Consider the following 20,042-nt stretch of genomic DNA (forward strand, 5'->3'; position numbering starts at 1 on the left):
AGCCATCACAATTTGACCCTTGTCATTCAAATCCTTATGCTTGCCATTTTTGTTCTCAAATGTTCTCATTCGGTTTACACCAAATTCGGACTCTTCCATCTGAATGTCTCAACAGAAATCAAGACTCATCAGACCAGGCAACATTTTTCCAGTCTTCAACTGTCCAATTTTGGTGAGCTTGTGCAAAATGTAGCCTCTTTTTCCTATTTGTAGTGGAGATGAGTGGTATCCGGAGGGGTCTTCTTCTGTTGTAGCCAATCCACCTCAAGGTTGTGCATGTTGTGGCTTTCCAAATGCTTTGCTGCATACCTCAGTTGTAACGAGTGGTTATTTCAGTCAAAGTTGCTCTTCTATCAGCTTGAATAAGTCGGCCCATTCTCCTCTGACCTCTAGCATCAACAAGGCATTTTCACCCACAGGACTGCCTCATACTGGAGGTTTTTCCCTTTTCACACCATTCTTTGTAAACCCTAGAAATGGTTGTGAGTGAAAATCCCAGTAACTGAGCAGATTATGAAATACTCAGACCGGCCAGTCAGGCACCAACAACCATGCCACGCTCAAAATTGCTTAAAACACCTTTTTTCCCTATTCTGACATTCAGTTTGGAGTTCAGTCTTGACCAGGACCACACCCCTAAATTGAAAGCAACTGCCATGTGATTAGTTGATTAGATAATTGCATTAATGATTATATTTATATACATACACACACACACACACATATATATATATATATATATATATATATATATATATATATATATATATATATATATATATATATATATATATAATACAGTAATATGATGCTGTATTATACCTAATATACATGATATAAAAATAATTGACATTGGGTCTGTGAGGAAGTATGTTCCATTCACTATTCAAATCGCCTCACTAGTTTCTAACTAAAAATGGGTCATTCCCATTAGGGAACATGTTGTTCACAGGAAAAGTTGTTCCGTTGTATGATGTATGGTGTTTTGGGATGTCCAGAATCATTGATCGTCAGTTAAATTAATCCTCAATTAATCCTGTGAAACAGCTGTGGCGGTGATAAAGTATCTATTTATGTCAATCATTATTGGTCTGTGAAGATCACACAGTACTATTAAACTGCTAATAAGGCTGGGAATCCCGTACAGTCTGTCCAGGACTGATAAGAGAGAAAATCCCTGTGCTAAACCTTCACTGAGTTCCACAAACCCAGAGCCCCTGTGCAATAACCCGAGTGGGCCGATACAGTGGGGTTAACCTCACTTAATGGTTCAGAGATTGTATTGACGTTATAATGTTTGATTGCCAAGTTAATGAACAACTAGTATGTCATGTAAAAAATAATTATGAGTTACTTTAGACATTACGTTTTAGTCAGACATTTTTCAGTCAATGAGAAGGAAAGAAAAAAAGGTCCTGAAGTTTTACATGGTGTTCTGAGTGAGTGGTAAGAAAAACATCTCTTAAATAACTGAGCATGCAGATTTAAAAAACAGAACAAGTGTAGTATTTCAGATATTTTTTATTAATTGAAAAACTAGCCCAGTATAAGGTATTTTATTACATGGCTCAATGATCACTGAAATGTATTGACCATTAGCTACTAATTTCCTCTGCTGTTGTGTTTCATGCTTGTGTAGTATTTTTCCTCTCACATATTAAGTTAAATCAATATTTAAATCAATGTAGTCATCCCGCCATTATCACGAAATAAACCTCCATCCATGCTGAATGTACAGTATCACTTTCCTATAATATTATATTAACAGGTTATCTTTATAAATATGATGTGGATAAATATGATAATTACATGAAAAATAAATATGATAATAGTTAATGTAATGCCAGTCCACATTCATCCATGTTTACATCAATATACCAAAGCAAGTTGAACTACAGCCTGGTCTCTAAGCACATGGCATCATCTTTGGGGGATCCACAAGCTCTGATGTTCTTATACTCTAGGGAAATTTCAAGTGGAGTTTTGCCTTTTGTTTCAGGAAGGATGAAGAAGATGTAGAGAGCGGCTATCAGACAAACGCAGGAGAAGAGAACAAAGCTCAGAGACTTCAGAGCGTCCTGCAGAAAGATGGATGAGAAATGTGGCCTTTTGTTCAAGTGAGTCTCAGTGTGTAGCAACAGACGGCAGAGTAGTTTTCATAGGAACAGCGAAAAGGTGTGATGAAAGCCTGGTATTACGCATTGTTCAGGAAGAAGACATATAATAGGGCACACATCAAATAATCACCCTGTATTTTAGTTGGGAGAGACTATTAGAGTAGAGAATCGTAATAAAACCATGATAGCCATAATGGCTATAAATATGTAAAAGCTTCTTAAACCATTAATGAAACATTTAAAATATTAACATTATTATAGTCTATAAATTGGCTGAATCCACAAACATTGCTTTATATTTAAAGATACATGTTTTTGTGGTATTTATATGTTGATGGACTTACGATAAGGAATGGGAAGATGAATCCAAGCATGCCAAATTCCAGCCAGCTCAGGATGCCGGTAAACATAAATGCAGCTGGGCGGTATGACTGGATGAAGATCTCATTGGTGAGCGATATGCCTACTCCAGCTGTTCAGAGCAAACAGTTGTTATAACCAATATGTTCTCATCTTAAACAGTAATCAGACAAAGAATGTTGTTTTCAAAACAACAAGATTGAGAAAGTGATATTACTTATTCAACTGATATAGTTGGACACTAAGAGTGATGTTTTGGCGACAAAAGTCAATAAAGTCATCCAAGTAATTGCGGACGAATCCCTGTGATCAACTTGAACCTGATGCAAATCTGCAAGGGGAAATCTTTTGCCCTGGATTCTTATTGAAATGACTGGATTTCACCCATGAATATTAGCAAAAAAACACTAAATGTGACTGCATATTTTAGAGGCAATATTGCTAGTTACTTTGCCAGTGGAAATAGTTCTAAATAAAACAGAATCAACAGTTGTTTTTGAATGAATCAGTTAGGGGAATGATTCAGTGATTTACTCATTAAAACTGGAGCCTTGTAACATTTCCCGGATTCATGGAAGTCATATTTGCTCCAATAGCAAAATAAAAATCTGAGAGTTTCCATGACTTTCCAAATGGAAAGAGGGAAAAACAGAGAGAGATTGAGTCAGAAGACAGACTCCCTCAGCCATTTAAAAAGAATCAAATGCGAATTTCCATTAAGTTGCAGATGACGGTGGTATTGGTAATTGGGAAACAGCAGACTGGTCACGTGGGTTTAAAGGGTTAGTTCACCCAAAAAAATTATTTCATTAATTACTCACCCTCATGTCGTTGGACACCCGTAACCCTTTTGTTCATCTTCGGAACACAAATGAAGATATTTTAGTTGAAAGCTGATGGCTTAGAAAGGCTTCAGAAAGGCCTCCATTGGCATTCAGTACATTCCCACTGACCCACCCCCAGACCCATAAAAGGTACAAAAGACTTCCTTACAAAGTTCATCTCACTTCAGTGGCTGTACAATCATTTTACCAAGCGACGAGAATAGTTTTTGTGCGCAAAAAAACAAACAAAATAATGACTTTATCAGCCAAGATATTGTCTTCGGTGTACGTCTCGGACGTGAACTCACCTGGAACTCACGCGATAGCGGCGCTCCTCCTCTTCCGGGTCATGTATTCGAACAGTGGGGCTGCATCATATTCTCGCGCATGCGTCGACTTCACGTCAATAACTTAGTGGATAAAGTCGTTATTTCGATTTTTGTGCGCACAATAACTTTTTTCGTGGCATTGTAAAATTATTGTACAGCCACTGTAGTGAGATGGACTTTGTAATGTCGTCTTTAGTGCCTTATGGGTCTGGGGGTGGGTCAGTGGGAATGTACTGAATGCCAATGGAGGCCTTTCTGAAGCCTTTCTCAGCCATCAGCTTTCAACAAAAATATCTTTATTTGTGTTCCGAAGATGAACGAAGGTGTTACGGGTGTCCAACAACATGAGGGTGAGTAATTAATGAAATAATTTTCATTTTTGGGTGAACTAACCCTTTAATGTTTGCTACATCAGAATTTAGTCGCCAAAAGCGTTTCCATCTCCCATTATTCATATTAACTCTTTTTCACATAAGCCAAAAACCACCTCAATGGAGCATAAAAAACTTAATTTGCAAAAAAGTTTTTTATCTTTGAAATTTGGTGTTTCCGTCACTTGTTTCTGATGCGATATTTCAAAATGCGCATAAATCGAGGTGATGGAAACCTAGCTAATGTAATCATGCAGAAATCCCCACCACTGATACAAACAGTGAAAATTCCTAGTGCTGTTTAGGGGCCACAGAATGCACTGAGTTTAAAAACAGATGCAGGTCAGCGCCATAGAAATAATTCACACAGAAATTCAAAAGTTGACCCTTAATGCTGCTTTTTTTGTTGTTGTTGAATGGCGTGAGTTGCACAATCTGCTGGAAAAGACATGAGCCAACTATCAAACATCCATTTAGCACATGTTTACATAAAAAATAATGGAAATGCTGTTCAGGCGAATGGATGTATTTTTGGGCCATTCACACAGATGCCTTTTAAAAACCTGAAACATTTTTGAAACAAACAAATTTTGAAATAAAGCAAAAGCACCAGGTCTAGAGATGGATTCATTTAAAACTTGTAGTCAGTAATTTTATCCCTTACCTTTGATCACCAAACTTTGATTACTTATTTAAAGTTATTTTTTCCTGTGAAAAAAGTATTCATGCCTTAAAATAGTCTGCATGCAACTCTACACACTTGCTTTATTTAGTATACTCAAATCCATGAATATGCCCGTTCAACTTTACAGTAAACGCTGCAAAATAGCATCTCTCTTTACAACACCAACTTGACTATATCAATGATGTGTTGATAATGTTATACAAACCATGTTATTGTACTTATACTTAGTCTGCCTAAAAATCAGAATCCTTAGAAACACTTTGAACAACTTAGAACAATATAGTTCATAAGAACATCACAATATATCATATACATAATTCGCCCACTATATTGCTAAAGATACACTATTTCATATCAACAGAAAAATATACCTGAATAATGGCTTCTCTTGAGACTCCCCTGCGTCACGACATTGTTAATGATATACTAAAGCCCACTCCCCTTGTGACGTGATTGGTTATAAGGTAGTTTGTGAGAAACACTAGTAATTTCAACACTAGCGTTTTTGAGACTGTCTTTGATTCACTGCATTTTTAAAAACACCACATAAACAACGTTAAAAACTTGATTTTCACCACAGGTTGTTTTTTTTAACTTGAGTGCCACATTTTTCAACAGTCAAACTTGCATCTAGCACGTTTACATAAAAAAGAAAGAAAAAAAAAACGCATTCTATGTGAACTGCCCCTTATTTTTAATTGTTATATCAACTCTTTTGGAATGCCAACAGATCAGTCAACTTCAAAAATTGTAGCTAAATGTCATGTGCAAAAATGTGCAAATAGCTTTACCTGGGCCTGCTGCATAGAAAATGATGAAGAGGAAAATGAGAATGACTGTGATGTATGGAATCACAGAGCTGTAGTCCTGCAGATGAAACAGAGATGAGATGATAAAGTGCTGTTCGCTGCTTGCTGTGGGCTGTTAAATGAATGAAACTCACCTGTAGGTACAGGCTGACTGTGATTAATGCCATAATGGCTGACATGCCCCCAAACCCTCCCCACATCAAGACTCTCCTCCCCACGCTCTCAATCAACAGACCCTACACATGCACACAAGCAGAAATACTGTTAAAAACAAAAAAAAGGCCACATTGATGAATTATGATGTTCCTTCATGGGAAACGATCCCAGTCCCATTTCAAATTACACACTTTCATGTGTGCTTCTCTGGAACCTACACTGGTCATGGAGACGAGAACTTCTGATACTCCTATGCCCAGAGTGACATAACGGATCATGTCCTCTGGAATTCCCGCTTCCAAAAAGATCTTGAAAGAGTAGACGGTGATCTACAGTATGGGCAAGAAGGGTAAAAGTACAAAGGCCGGTTAATCTGTAAATATTAAATCTTGGATACATGTCTTGACTACACATTGACATAGGAAAACTAGGACACTTTGGAATCAGAACACATTTCTATACAGTAGAAGCATAATATGATTAATTGACAAAGTTGAAGGATTTACAGCAGAGACGCCGCTGAAATGAATGGCTCCGTATATGACCAGCAGGGAAAGGACCTGCCAGCGCAAGTGTTTGTCTCTCAGAAGATCCATCAGACCCTTACTGGGCTCCTCTCCAATGACTGCCTGCTCTTCTAACATCTCCTCTATCTCCAACTTATAATCACCTGGTCCCCATAGCCACTGCAGTGCTGCCATTAAAAAAAACACATATATGATTGAACACTAAAAGTGTTTGCAATGGCATACAGAGGTTCGTCAGTTACTTAAAATTGCATTGATTTAGTTAAATATAATGACCCTTTTTGCACTGTTCAGTGTTGCCCTTCTCTATCAGAATATATCGTGGAGCTTCAGGGAAGAATGGCAAGACTACCAACTGAACCACACAAAAAAACGTTGAGAGGCACAACAGGATGTTCCACCACTCTTCACGGCCAAGAATTTCCCTGTGAATGAAATGAGAAACTTAGAGCAGTTTAAAGAAATATTGAGTATAAAAATGTATGGGGATGATTAGGAGTCCATGGTGGGGCCAAAGGGCAAATTTGGCCAGGATGCCAGGGTTACACCCCTACTCTTTTTCCCCAAAAGATTTTTAGGACCACAGAGAGTCAGGTGTCGGTTTAACGGCTCATCCAAAGGACGGTGCTTGTCACAGCATTATGCCTCCATTACTATACTGGGGTTAGGACCCACACAGACCACAGGGTGAGCGCCCCCTGCTGGCCTCACTAACACTTCTTACAGCAGCAACCTAGGGTGCTTCCCAATTCTTATTTTTGCATCCTCGTTTCCTTTCCTTTCATCCTTTCCTCGCGCCTTAGCTCCACCCCTTCAGGATGCGAGGGAAGGATGTGAGGAAAAGACGCGAGGGCGGAGGAATTAGCTGCATCCGAAAACCTAGACAGCTGACTACAGTAGTGAAGGATACGCTGCCTTAAAAAATTGATCAGATGAAGGTATCTCAGGAGACAGGATGTGAAGCAAACATTAGATTCGGACGCAGCTTGACGCCTTCCTGCCTCAAATGTGTCTTCCGAAGGCAGCATTTTCCAGTTTTCGGACGCAGCCATTGAGTCAAGTGAAATTATATATCCTCTCTCCCTTTAACGTCACTTCAAAGCGGCGTCAATTAATGATGACTCTGCACCGCTGGATTTAGTCGGGATTCTTGAACATTAGAGATAACTATTTATATTGTAAGTTTCAGCCTCCACAAAATACCACATTTGTCCATATTTTAATCAATATTACCAGTTATTATTAACAACGAATTCCAGTTATTAACTGCTTTTTATTCGTTAATATTAGTTTCTATTTGTTTCTCTATTTGTTTCTTTCATTTTCTTGTGCTTTGATATAATTCTGCAACTGTCAGGTGTTGTTATTTGACAAACATTTGTGTCTTGTACATGTAAACATAATAATAATAATAATAATTAATTAACTGTGGCACAGTAAACTGTGGCACAATGTAAGGGGAAGGAAAATTAATGCTTGCGTCACATTTAGTCGATAAAACACTTCCACAAAGGACACACCTGTGTATTCTCGCTCACGACTCCTCCTCAGGAAGCCTCCTCACTCCTCGATCTTCTCCGTGCATTTAGAGAATTGAGATCTCCTAAAAGATGGCTGAGCTCCATTGGTTTCCGGGTCATAGGATGGAGGACGGAGGACGTAGGACGGAGGAGCGAGGAAACGAGGAGAGTTTGAGAAGCACCCCTAGTTTTCCCGGGTGGTATTCCATCCAGATACTGACCAGGCTCAGCCCAGCTTAGCTTCAGTGGGAAACCAGTTTTGGGCTTCAGAGTCATATCCCTGCTGTTATCTTCTTCTGTCAATGGCAAAGCCATCCAATCAATTACTGGTGGACAAAACCAAGTCATGCCCTACATTTTTTCTTGTCAACTTCTGGGGCACAATAGAAGATTTTCCAATCTTAACTGATTTTAAAAATGGGAGACAATAGACATAAGGGCAGTTTTAACTGATTTTTAGCATTATAATCTGATTACACACTAGAAGATTCGTCCAGACCTCGAGACTCTGTCGAATGTAGCGACATTTTCACAGTGAGATAAGTTCTCACGGAGACTCACAAGATCAAACATGACTTGAGAAGAAAAACAAATGGAGGACGATCAACGCCGTCAGCTGGTTCTCCTGGAGTGAGTTTTGGAGTGAATATGGGTGATCTTCTTTCTCAATACTCCACTTTTGTGGCATATTTGTGGCTGCCAAGTTTCAGCTAAGCACGCAATATCCGTTAGATGAAGCTTGCTCATTCTCATTGGCTATTGTGAGTATAGTGGCCCGATCAAGAGTTCTAAATATCAAGCATGTTTGGTATTTACAATTTAGGATTGTGTGGGCTCCGACGTGATTGGGAACAGTAAAGCACTCGTCTAGCCTAGAAATCTAGACGCAACCTAGCGGCAGCAAATCTAATCTGCCCGCGAGTGTCGTCTAGCAACTCTCAATACAGTTCTGAGCTGTAAACGCCAAACTCTGGTCGGGCCAATCACGAGTCGGTGGGCGGGGCTTAACATAATGATGGCCAAGTTGCGTTTCCGTGCTTCTAGTAAACACAGAAACTAGCGAACGCCGGTCTTTCGAATCGGCTCTGGAAGACTTGGAGTTAAGCTTTTCTCTGAGAAAAGAACAAAGAACGGCACTGAAGACATTCTTAAGAAGGGAAGATGTGTTCAGAGTTTTGCCGACCGGATGTGGCGAAAGTTTAATCTTTCAACTAGCTCTGGTTGGTTGTAGCGCTATTCTATTGCGTGCACGCTGTGCAGAGGGAGTTTGAAAGACAACCGTTTATCCCGCCCGTCGGATTGAGCCCTGTCAATGGTGAGTTTCCAGAACAAACATCTTGATGTGGGTCTGGCTTGTCAGGCTAGCAATCGTCATGACTTGGGACAAAAAGTTGTTTGTGACAAACATTGAATTGAACCACGCCCCCAACTCATGCCGACTTTAAATTAGTTTCGCTCCATTATACCTTACAGTACAGAATAAAATATCTATCTCTACTTTTGTTTCATTGCAACTTTGATACTTAATTATTACCTCAGGCCAGCAAATTGTCCTGCCAGTTTACCAAGGGACAAAAAGTTAGCAGCTGTGACTGTCACCATGCCTCTTATTTTCTTTGGTGAACTCTCACCAAGGTAGATTGCATGGACATTCCCACCCAACCCTTTCAAAAAAAGAGCGAAAGCAAATCACAAAACAAGTAATTTCTTATTATTACATCTTATTGTCTTAAAATCTTATCTTAGATTTTATTTATATATAACATACCTGCTCCGAATCCAATTAGGAAGCGTGCTACAAGGATCAACTCAAATGAGTATGTAGGTTTGCTAATGTACATGATTACTGTGGCCACAACTGAGATGGCACTGTTCAACAGCATGGCTCCTTTTCTGAAAGAAGAATGTTTACAGTAAATGAGCATCTATTTACTCTAAAAATACTATATTTAAGAGTTGTACAATAATGCTACTTTTTCTTGTTCAGGGCCTGTGTTTCTTTCTTCTGTTGAACACAAAAGAAGATATTTTAAAGAATGTTTGTAACCAGACAGTTGATGGTAGCCATTGACTTCCATAGTATTTTTTTTCTATGAAAATCAATGGCTACCATCAATCGTTTGATTACCTTTTGTGTTCAGCAGAAGAAAGAAACCTGTACATGTCAGGAACAAATTGACGGTGAGTAAGTGATGACAGAATTTTTATTTTTGGATGAACTATCGCTTTAAAAAGCAGGAGAAAGGATTGGTGACATTAACCTTCCCAGATGACTGGTTAAGTATCTGACAGTCATGGAGCCAATGAGACCTCCTAAAGCGTATAGAACCACCAAAGCAGACCAGATAAAGGTGACGGTCTTCTCTCCTGGAACATCTCCATAGTGATATGTCCAGCTGCCGTTAATAAAGCTCTTAATGTACTGTGGGCGAACAGATTTGAGATAAATCGTGAGTTGATTCATACTTGTAGGTACTGGATACTTGTAGGTACTGGATTAGCAATAGATAAATAATTAATACATAAAATGTTGCTTTCTGGTAACACTTTATTTTAGTGTCCTTTTTACATGTCACATCTTTGCAGTAGCTTCATTTTTGGTCGAAAATGAGTTATTGATATTTTTGGGACATTCAAATCCTTTATCATGTGGATAAGTATCTTGAGTCATTTCTGTTGTTTTATCGAGAAAATAATTGGTTGTCTTAACAGTAACTTCCAAAAGGCCAGGAGAAACCAAATCAAAAGACTGTAGGCTAACACTGTTTTTTCCTTAGTTTTAGAACGCTCAAATTGAGTTAGGGTACACTGCCATTGTTTAGAAGTTACTGTGTCGGTCTGGAGTTACAGTAGCCTATTCTTGTTTTACTGTCCATTAAAGTTTGCTGCGTTTAAATGACATATAGCCTGTCACCTCATACATCTGTCACTGAAAAACTTCTGATACCTGAATAAAAGTGTGGCTAAAGCAAATTGAGTGGTTGTTTTTTACTAATAGCATTTAAGGATGGTTGAAATGGCTTTGAGGTGCAGACATCATGGTCAAGGTAAGAAATTGTGTAATTTCAAAAGCAAAAGATGCATTAGACTAACCAGATAGATCCCAATCTACTTTGTTTAGCTATAGCAGCCTAAAGCATAGATAGGGTCGTCAGCTATCCAATGAATAGGCTACCAAACTGCACCATAAACAAAAAGCAATTGTAAATCATCCAAAATAAATGTCACAATTGCTAGATTACATACAGGTGTTACTAGGTAGGCTATAATGATTTTGTAAAAGGTGACAACCAACTACTGATAATGTGGAAGTTTCTGCCATTTGCCTTGGTGTACTTCTCACTTCTTGCAGACAGTACAAAGGCAGAGTACAGTAACTTCAAAATAGAGTTCAAACGTCAAGCTTTTGCTTAAGATGTTTTATGGAAGCCAAGATCATTTTCATTACTAAAACATCTAATTGCCATTTTTACAGTAAACCTATAATTCATTTGGCTGGACAACAAAATCTATATATTGCAATAGATATAGTATATAATATAGCTATAAAACTACACTGAACCTTATTTCAGAGGGGCAAAAACAAGGACACTTTAAAATAGAGTGACAGAATGAATAAGTTCTCACCGGAGACGGAGAGCTGATCACTGACAGATGAAATCCTTTCTGAAATGTTCCACCCAAACCAAGCACAAGGATAAAGACAAGCACATTACAGCCAACCTGAAATTATAGCCACAGTGTTCACTGACAATATTCATAAGCAACATGCCGACACTTCAGATAGTTCAAATTAAACTACAAAACCAGCACAGAGAGGTTTGTCTTGTTCAAGAATGACACATTCTGAGTAAATGAGTAAACTTGGTTAAGAGTTTAACTCATGCTTGAAAGAAATAGAGAAAATATATAGTTCACAGAAACATATCCAATACTTAGCCTATCTTAACCAGTATGACTTGTTTGTTTAAATAATGAGATGATAAATCTGTAGCCTATCATTCTGTAATAGTTCAGATTTCATCTAGTTTCAAAGGTCTGGCAATATAAATATAGCCTAGTAAAATATTCTTACCAGTTCCTTCAACAGGTTCTTCATGTTTATCTTCTTGTTTTTTGTCTATGAAGCACCTCTGCTATACAGCGTCATCTCTGTTAAGCATTTTGGGGAGGATTTTGATTAATTTTTTACACTGGAATGACTCGTCAAATTTTGTTCTCTAAAATCATACGTCTATAGCCTAAGAAAATTAAGCATTCGTCCAGGCTAAAATAACTTTATTTTAAATGTATGAAATTTAGAATTGAATGTTGAATGGATATGGCTAGTAAACGTGATCGTTTAATTCAGGGTTTATACAAAATAAAGGGGGGTTGGGGGGTGGGAGTCTGTGGAAAAGATGAAAGAAAGAAAGACGAAAGAAAAACAGCGTAAAAAAATAAATAATAAAATAAATAGCCTTCATTTGATAAAACAAACAAAAAAACTATTGTAGATGCAATATGACATACAACCAGACGGGGGCGGTGTTAATATTTTGTTGCGTTGTTTGACTTTGATTGGCTGTCTTTACTTTGCGTCGTTGTCTCGAGCAGGAGGAAGTGAATTTACACATTTTTTTGTTTAGATTTCCCCCTAGTCATCGTTGCCACTAGTAGTTTATCGCCTCACTTCCCAGGCATAACATATTCTCCCGTTCTTCTCTAGTTCTCTTTTAACTCTGCAAATATGCCATTGGAAAACCTGGAGGAAGAGGGTTTACCTAAAAACCCCGATCTGAGAATAGCTCAGCTGAAGTTTTTACTGACCCACAAACAAGATGCTAAAGTGAAGAGCGAGCTGATGGACGCCATCAAACTCAACAGTGAGTTCATTCTCACACACACATGCTGGTCGTTTAATATATTACAGGATTTCTGTGCTACTGAAATATATACAGCTGTTTCATGCTCTGTCTTTGTCATTTTCCTTTAGCTGACAGGCTAAACCAAGTAGCATGCTAGCCCATTAGCTGCTAACGTTAATGTATTTGATTGTCATCATGTAGCTAACATTACACATTTCTTCTAGCACTTCTGTATGTCGATTATTAATTTTCTTCATTGCTGTAATACCCGTTAACCCGGGGACGATTGTCACTCTGTTTACTGTTTTTTTCCCCCCAATGTATTTTTGAAAGTAATTGTTTGTTGTGACATGCTCTAGATTCTTGATTACAAAAAAGCTAATGATAATTTTAATCAAAATATTCCTGTATTTAACGTTTTACACACGTTGGGGTCCTTCTGGGATAGCACAATATCAGTATATAGTCACACTATCCTATATAAATCATCGTTTTTACCAACAAACACTAATTGTATGCAATTTTATATATATATATATATATATGTATATATGTATGTATGTATATATAACATTAGGGTATCGTTACACCCCTACTATAGTGAGTAGAAAAAATGTAAATGAATAGCTAATGTAACTGATAACTAATTTTAGATTTATAATATAAATTGTCCAGTGTGCACATTGGGAGTTTATAAACGATAAATGCCTTTTGAATTTTAGAATGGATGTCTCACATATTTGGGGGTCTATGACATGTAAAAGATTGAAAAGCCCTGATCTGATCTAGATCACTGTTTCTCTGCTGTATCTCGTTGGATGTATTTCCTCACGTAATTATATAGAATTGTGTGTATTATGTAAAAGTGAAACTTTTAAAATGTTGTTGTTGATGCTCTGTTTTGTAGATATGGCCCCATACTATGAAGCTCTGTGTAAAGATCTGAAATGGCAGGCGGACACAGATTTGCTGAGCAAGATGAAGAAAGCAAACGAGGATGAACTGAAACGACTAGATGATGTTTTGGAAGATGCTGAGAAGAACCTTGGGGAGAGTGAGATCAGGGATGCCATGATGGCCAAAGCTGAATATCTCATACGCATCGGTGACAAGGTAAGGATTCACATTTAATTTAAAATAACTCTTTCTGTTTAAAGAGGGGGTCTACTGCTATTTAATGCCAGTGTTGGGCAAGCTACTTGGAAAATGTAGTGAGCTAAGCTACCAGTTACTCTACATTAAATTAAGCTTCACTACACTGAAGCTAACCCCCTGGGAAATGTAGCAAGCTAAGCTACAGCAACTTGAAAAAAGTAGTTTGAGGTGGCCAGGCTGGACCCTGGTACTTTTAACAAGAGGTGTTTATTCAAGAGACACAATATATTTTAAAACTTTGCAGTTTCTCTTTTGTCACCACGCGTGCAACAGCGAATTGAGCGCTAGGAGAAACAAAAAAGTCAACTAGATAGTGCGAATGTGCACGCGCCTGTCCCGTCTTTACGTGGTCACTGCCAAATGAGTACTTTGAAAGGCTCACGCGCGCAACTGTGCGCGTCTGCACGAGGCAGAAAGGAACGTAGAAAGTGAAGTATATCCGCGTTCTTATCAGTTGTGTTTCCAATTTGAGCGTGATCCTCAGAAATGCTTGGGAAAATGTGACGTTAGCTTGTGTGGATGCTACCGCACTACTTGATCAACAGAAGAGCTTCGCTACTGAAAAGCTATTTCATTGAGAAAACAGTGATGCTACCACCACGCTACTGAAGAATGTAGGTAAGCTAGTAGTGACGCTGCTGCCCAACACTGTTTAATGCATTCTGACGTATTTACACTGTAAAAGAGTTGGATTCTCATGCTAAACATGGCTAAAATAGAATAATTGGACATATGACATATTGGTGTATTTCTGTGTCAGATACACTTCTTCAGGATTTTTTTTCCAAGTATGGCCCTGTATGACATCATTATGGCGGAATTCCTTGTATGGGCACTTCTCTAGGATGAGCACGTGTGCACATCAATGTGCTTCTTTGCAGATACGGAAGCCATCGGCAGTGCTGTCATTTTGTTTTTAGACCATGAAACCAACAATGTCACTAAAGAAGTGTGTTTTGGGTTGTGATAGAAAGATAACCTTGTTCAGCTTCCCAAATAACCCAGCGTTAAGGAAACAGTGGATGCGGTTAGTTTTTTTTGGAGCAGCAACGGAGTTCTGCAAGTGTGTTTGTTTCCGGTCATGAGTCAAAACTGCATCAATGTCTGTGTTTTGTTAGTAATCTGTGCATATAATGTCAACAACACGAACGTACAGGGAGTGCAGAATTATTAGGCAAGTTGTATTTTTGAGGATTAATTTTATTATTGAACAACAACCATGTTCTCAATGAACACAAACTCATTAATATCAAAGCTGAATATTTTTGGAAGTTTTAGTTTTTTAGTTTTAGCTATTTTAGGGGGATATCTGTGTGTGCAGGTGACTATTACTGTGCATAATTATTAGGCAACTAAACAAAAAAACAAATTTATACCCATTTCAATTATTTATTTTTACCAGTGAAACCAATATAACATCTCAACATTCACAAATATACATTTCTGACATTCAAAAACCAAACAAAAACAAATCAGTGACCAATATAGCCACCTTTCTTTGCAAGGACACTCAAAAGCCTGCCATCCATGGATTCTGTCAGTGTTTTGATCTGTTCACCATCAACATTGCGTGCAGCAGCAACCACAGCCTTCCAGACACTGTTCAGAGAGGTGTACTGTTTTCCCTCCTTGTAAATCGCACATTTGATGATGGACCACAGGTTCTCAATGGGGTTCAGATCAGGTGAACAAGGAGGCCATATCATTAGATTTTCTTCTTTTATACCCTTTCTTGCCAGCCACGCTGTGGAGTACTTGGACGCGTGTGATGGAGCATTGTCCTGCATGAAAATCATGTTTTTCTTGAAGGATGCAGACTTCTTCCTGTACCACTGCTTGAAGAAGGTGTCTTCCAGAAACTGGCAGTAGGACTGGGAGTTGAGCTTGACTCCATCCTCAACCCGAAAAGGCCCCACAAGCTCATCTTTGATGATACCAGCCCAAACCAGTACTCCACCTCCACCTTGCTGGCGTCTGAGTCGGACTGGAGCTCTCTGCCCTTTACCAATCCAGCCACGGGCCCATCCATCTGGCCCATCAAGACTCACTCTCATTTCATCAGTCCATAAAACCTTAGAAAAATCAGTCTTGAGATATTTCTTGGCCCAGTCTTGACGTTTCAGCTTGTGTGTCTTGTTCAGTGGTGGTCGACTTTCTGCCTTTCTTACCTTGGCCATGTCTCTGAGTATTGCACACCTTGTGCTTTTGGGCACTCCAGTGATGTTGCAGCTCTGAAATATGGCCAAACTGGTGGCAAGTGGCATCTTGGCAGCTGCACGCTTGACTTTTCTCAGTTCACGGGCAGTTATTTTGCGCCTTGTTTTTTCCACACGCTTCTTGCGACCCTGTTGACTATTTTGAATGAAACGCTTGATTGTTCGATGATCACGCTTCAGAAGCTTGGCTATTTTAAGACTGCTGCATCCCTCTGCAATATATCTCACTATTTTTGACTTTTTTGAGCCTGTCAAGTCCTTCTTTTGACCCATTTTGCCAAAGGAAAGGAAGTTGCCTAATAATTATGCACACCTGATATAGGGTGTTGATGTCATTAGACCACACCCCTTCTCATTACAGAGATGCTTATCACCTAATATGCTTAATTGGTAGTAGGCTTTCCAGTTCAGGCTTGGAGTAAGACAACATGCATAACGAGGATGATGTGGTCAAAATACTCATTTGCCTAATAATTCTGCACTCCCTGTATAGTGAATCGAAAGTTATCCAGGGATAAAGCTATGATATATTTTATATGCTCATGTGTCTCTTTAGCTCCGCCCACTGTGCCCATCCACGAGCTTGGGTTTTCGTCAAGAATCGTTAGTGTATCCGTCTTTTATAAATATGATAAAACTAAAGACTTGATATATGAAGGATGCAATACTACTCTATAGGTACTCTTCCCGATAAATTTAATGCATCCTTGCTGATTAAAAGTATTAATTTCCTTAAAATGTTGGTGATCAGATGAATTTAGTTAGATCTATTTATCTGCATGTTGCATTTGTACATTATAATTATCTGCTTTATCTTTTCAGCTTCTGTGTATTGGTTAAATATTTCTCTGCCTTTCATTCAGGAAGGGGCCCTGACTGCCTTCAGGAAGACCTATGACAAGACTGTTGCGCTTGGTCATCGCTTGGATATTGTTTTTTACCTGCTGAGGATCGGCCTGTTTTATATGGACAACGACCTCATCACCCGCAACACTGAGAAAGCCAAAAGGTATGGTATAGTCTGCATACTTATTTTTAATGAACAAATGCATCCCAAGCTCGTATGTTGGCCTGACACATTACCTTTGCATGAATGAACAGCCTGATTGAAGAAGGTGGTGACTGGGACCGAAGGAATCGTCTGAAGGTGTATCAGGGCCTCTACTGTGTGGCCATCCGGGATTTCAAACAGGCAGCGGAGCTCTTTCTGGACACCGTCTCCACATTCACCTCATATGAGCTTATGGACTACAAGACGTTTGTCACATACACCGTGTATGTGTGTATGATCGCACTGAAGAGGCCTGATCTGAGAGAGAAGGTAAGATCTGATCTAAATGTGCTGATAGGTTTTATTTGATTTATTTTAATTTTAAATTGTAATATTTCACAATATTACTGTTTTAAATGTTTTGATTTATTTATTTGATAAAAAGTGACATTCAACAAACCCCAAACTTTTAAATGGTAGTGATATTTGATCCCACCGATCTACATACATATTTACTCTGTACAAGTTAAAGTATTTAAAACATTTTTTTTTTATATTATCTGGAAAATATTCTCTTTACATTAGATGTATATAGCTAAAGATAAATAGTTTCAGTTTTTTTTTAAGTTAATGATCAAACTCTTACACCTGTTTCACACCGCAAGCGTGAGCAGCGTATGAGCAGCACTTCAGCGTAACTACACCGTGACTGCAGCTGCAGATGTGCGAGAGTATTCACACTGGAAGCGTTGGTGCAGCGTCACAGCAGCGGCTCCCACAATGATAGAGCCTATACCTGTATTAAATACTAAACAAAAATAAATTATTATATTTTCTGGCTAGTTTACTTTTTATAATACTTTCACCCAAACTGAATAATTAAAACAAGTTTAAATGGGTAAATCTTCTACAGATGATTTTTATTCTTCGTTTTCTTTAATGACATGCTCCAGTTATTGTTAAAACACCACATGTGCTTCTTGTGTGCATTTTGAGCGCTTGTGATGATATATTTATTTTGTACATCAAAAGTGTGCTTTCGCTTTACACCGTGACTGCAACTGCAGACCGAGAGCCTTTACCTGTCTGAATATTAAATAATAAACTAAACGAAAGTTTGTTATATTTTCTGGCTAGTTTACTTTATTTTTTATAATCATAACCATACTTTCACCCAAACTGAATAATCAAAACTAGTTTAAAGTGCTAAAATCTCTCACAGATATTTTTTATTCTTCGTTTTCTTTTCTGACATACTCCAGTTATTGTTCAAATACACTACACGTGCTTCCTGTGTGCATTTTAGGCACTTTTTGTGTGAAATCACATTTATTTTGTCCTTTAAAGTGTGCTTTCACTTTAATTGAGCGTCAGCAGCGCAGCAAAAATAGGCTCGCCGCCGAAACCCCTGCTTCACTGCTGCTCACGCGATGCTCCTGCTTGACGCTCACGTGCTGCTCCTGCTCCCGGTGTGAATGCACTCATTGATTAACATGGGCGCCGAAAAAAATACACGCTGCTCACGGGCGGCTCACGCTTGCGGTGTGAAACGGCCGTTACAAATACTCCATTTTTAATATATTTTTTCCACCAGAAAACTTTTTTTTTATTGCCTTCTGAATATTAAACACAATGGCTGTCAAGTGCCAACAGAATAAAGTAATCATGGTTAATGTCATGATTTCAGACTAGTCTTTAGAAAGCTGAATAAAAGATAAAAAAAAAACATAAAAATCAATTAAAAAAAACAAATAAAAATGCATAAACATTTTTTCCATAAATGTTGCTTACCTATTACTGTAGCCCAGTTTGTGCTGAATACAGTGCAATGAAACTTTAGCCATGTTTATAAGCCTCTGAAAAAGCAGAAATGTCAGAGGGCATCAACTTCACCACGGCCCCAAAACCCTCAAATTTACTGTCCCCCATAGCAACTCTTTACCTGGTTTGAAATCCCATCTATAAATTTGTATGTAATGCATTTAATATTCAAAAGTGCTTTAGCTCCACATAAGAGATGATCCAGTTTGTTGTGACCAAAATGCATTTGTGCAATTCAGACAAAAAGACTTCCTATGTTGTGTTATAAGGCTAAAACACAGATGCCTAATACAGATGATTATAGCTAATAGTAATAAGCCTACACCAGACCTGAGATATGTCTTTCTTTTAGGTGATCAAAGGTGCTGAGATCTTGGAGGTGCTGCACAGTTTACCTGCTGTCCGTCAGTACCTCTTCTCTCTCTATGAGTGCCGCTATTCTGTATTCTTCCAATCATTGGGTAAGTATAGTATAGTAGAGCAGTCCTCTTTAAGAACATTTGGAAGAGAATGTTATTGCTCAACTAGACGCGCTCCACTTTAAGACGCTGTATTATTTATTTGCAGTGTTTACTGAAAGCGCTTCGCCGAGTCTTCTGTCATTGTTTAAAAATGTGTTTGTAAGACGGTCCATCTGTTTCCCTTCTGTAGCTCGAGTGGAACAGGAGATGAAGCAAGACTGGTTGTTTGCTCCTCATTACCGTTACTATGTTCGAGAGATGCGCATCCTGGCCTACAGCCAGTTACTGGAATCCTACCGCTCCCTCACGCTGGGATACATGGCCGAAGCGTTTGGAGTCAGCACAGAGTTCATCGACCAGTACGCTCCCACATTCGTATAAACATCTATGCTAAAACTTGCATGAGCATTTTTTTCTTCACACTCATTTTGGTCTTTTTCTTTCCCAAGGGAGCTGTCACGATTTATCGCTGCTGGCCGTTTACATTGCAAGATCGACAAAGTTAATGAGATTGTGGAAACCAACAGGTAAAGACACACGTTTTTGTCTGTTAATCATTTAAATCCCTTTGGATCTATGATAAACTTACAGTACTTTTCTTCTCCCTCCCCAGACCTGATAGTAAGAACTGGCAGTACCAGGAAACCATAAAGAAAGGCGATCTCCTGCTTAATAGAGTGCAGAAGCTGTCCAGAGTGATCAACATGTAGTCCAGCATGTGGCGATCGGTCAAAATCCATCTTTTCTTGTGAGCAACCTGACTTTTGTTTTATGTACAGTATATAATAAAACTGAATTGGAGGAAACCATTGTATTAGTCTTTGTTGTGTGAGCAAACGGGAGAAAAAAAAGA

General features: G+C 38.6%; 2 protein-coding genes across 3 annotated transcripts; one reads left to right on the plus strand and one right to left on the minus strand.

Moving 5' to 3' along the window:
- Window positions 1-1,503: 1,503 nt before the first annotated feature.
- Window positions 1,504-11,811, minus strand: slc2a9l1 (solute carrier family 2 member 9, like 1). Of its 2 annotated transcripts, XM_067432009.1 has the most exons (12): window positions 11,774-11,811; window positions 11,326-11,421; window positions 9,960-10,120; window positions 9,467-9,591; window positions 9,233-9,362; window positions 6,455-6,603; window positions 6,158-6,345; window positions 5,870-5,980; window positions 5,630-5,731; window positions 5,478-5,553; window positions 2,462-2,589; window positions 1,504-2,078 (listed from the first exon to the last, which is right to left on the minus strand). In XM_067432009.1, exons 1-12 carry the CDS (start codon window positions 11,795-11,797, stop codon window positions 1,893-1,895), a joined length of 1,476 nt encoding a protein of 491 aa, XP_067288110.1. In that variant the 5' UTR covers window positions 11,798-11,811; the 3' UTR covers window positions 1,504-1,892. The 2 variants fall into 2 exon arrangements, with proteins under 2 accessions (XP_067288110.1, XP_067288111.1); XM_067432010.1 differs by lacking the exons at window positions 9,960-10,120; window positions 11,774-11,811 and having other exon boundaries at window positions 11,326-11,477.
- Window positions 11,812-12,289: 478 nt separating this feature from the next.
- psmd6 (proteasome 26S subunit, non-ATPase 6) lies at window positions 12,290-19,998 on the plus strand. The gene is made up of 8 exons (XM_067431052.1): window positions 12,290-12,563; window positions 13,453-13,658; window positions 16,780-16,925; window positions 17,018-17,237; window positions 19,081-19,189; window positions 19,380-19,548; window positions 19,639-19,716; window positions 19,803-19,998. Exons 1-8 carry the CDS (start codon window positions 12,428-12,430, stop codon window positions 19,897-19,899), a joined length of 1,161 nt encoding a protein of 386 aa, XP_067287153.1. The 5' UTR covers window positions 12,290-12,427; the 3' UTR covers window positions 19,900-19,998.
- The last annotated feature ends 44 nt before the right edge of the window (window positions 19,999-20,042 follow it).

The sequence above is a fragment of the Pseudorasbora parva genome, chromosome 22, assembly GCF_024679245.1.
Source record: "Pseudorasbora parva isolate DD20220531a chromosome 22, ASM2467924v1, whole genome shotgun sequence".
Lineage (NCBI taxonomy): Eukaryota > Metazoa > Chordata > Actinopteri > Cypriniformes > Gobionidae > Pseudorasbora > Pseudorasbora parva.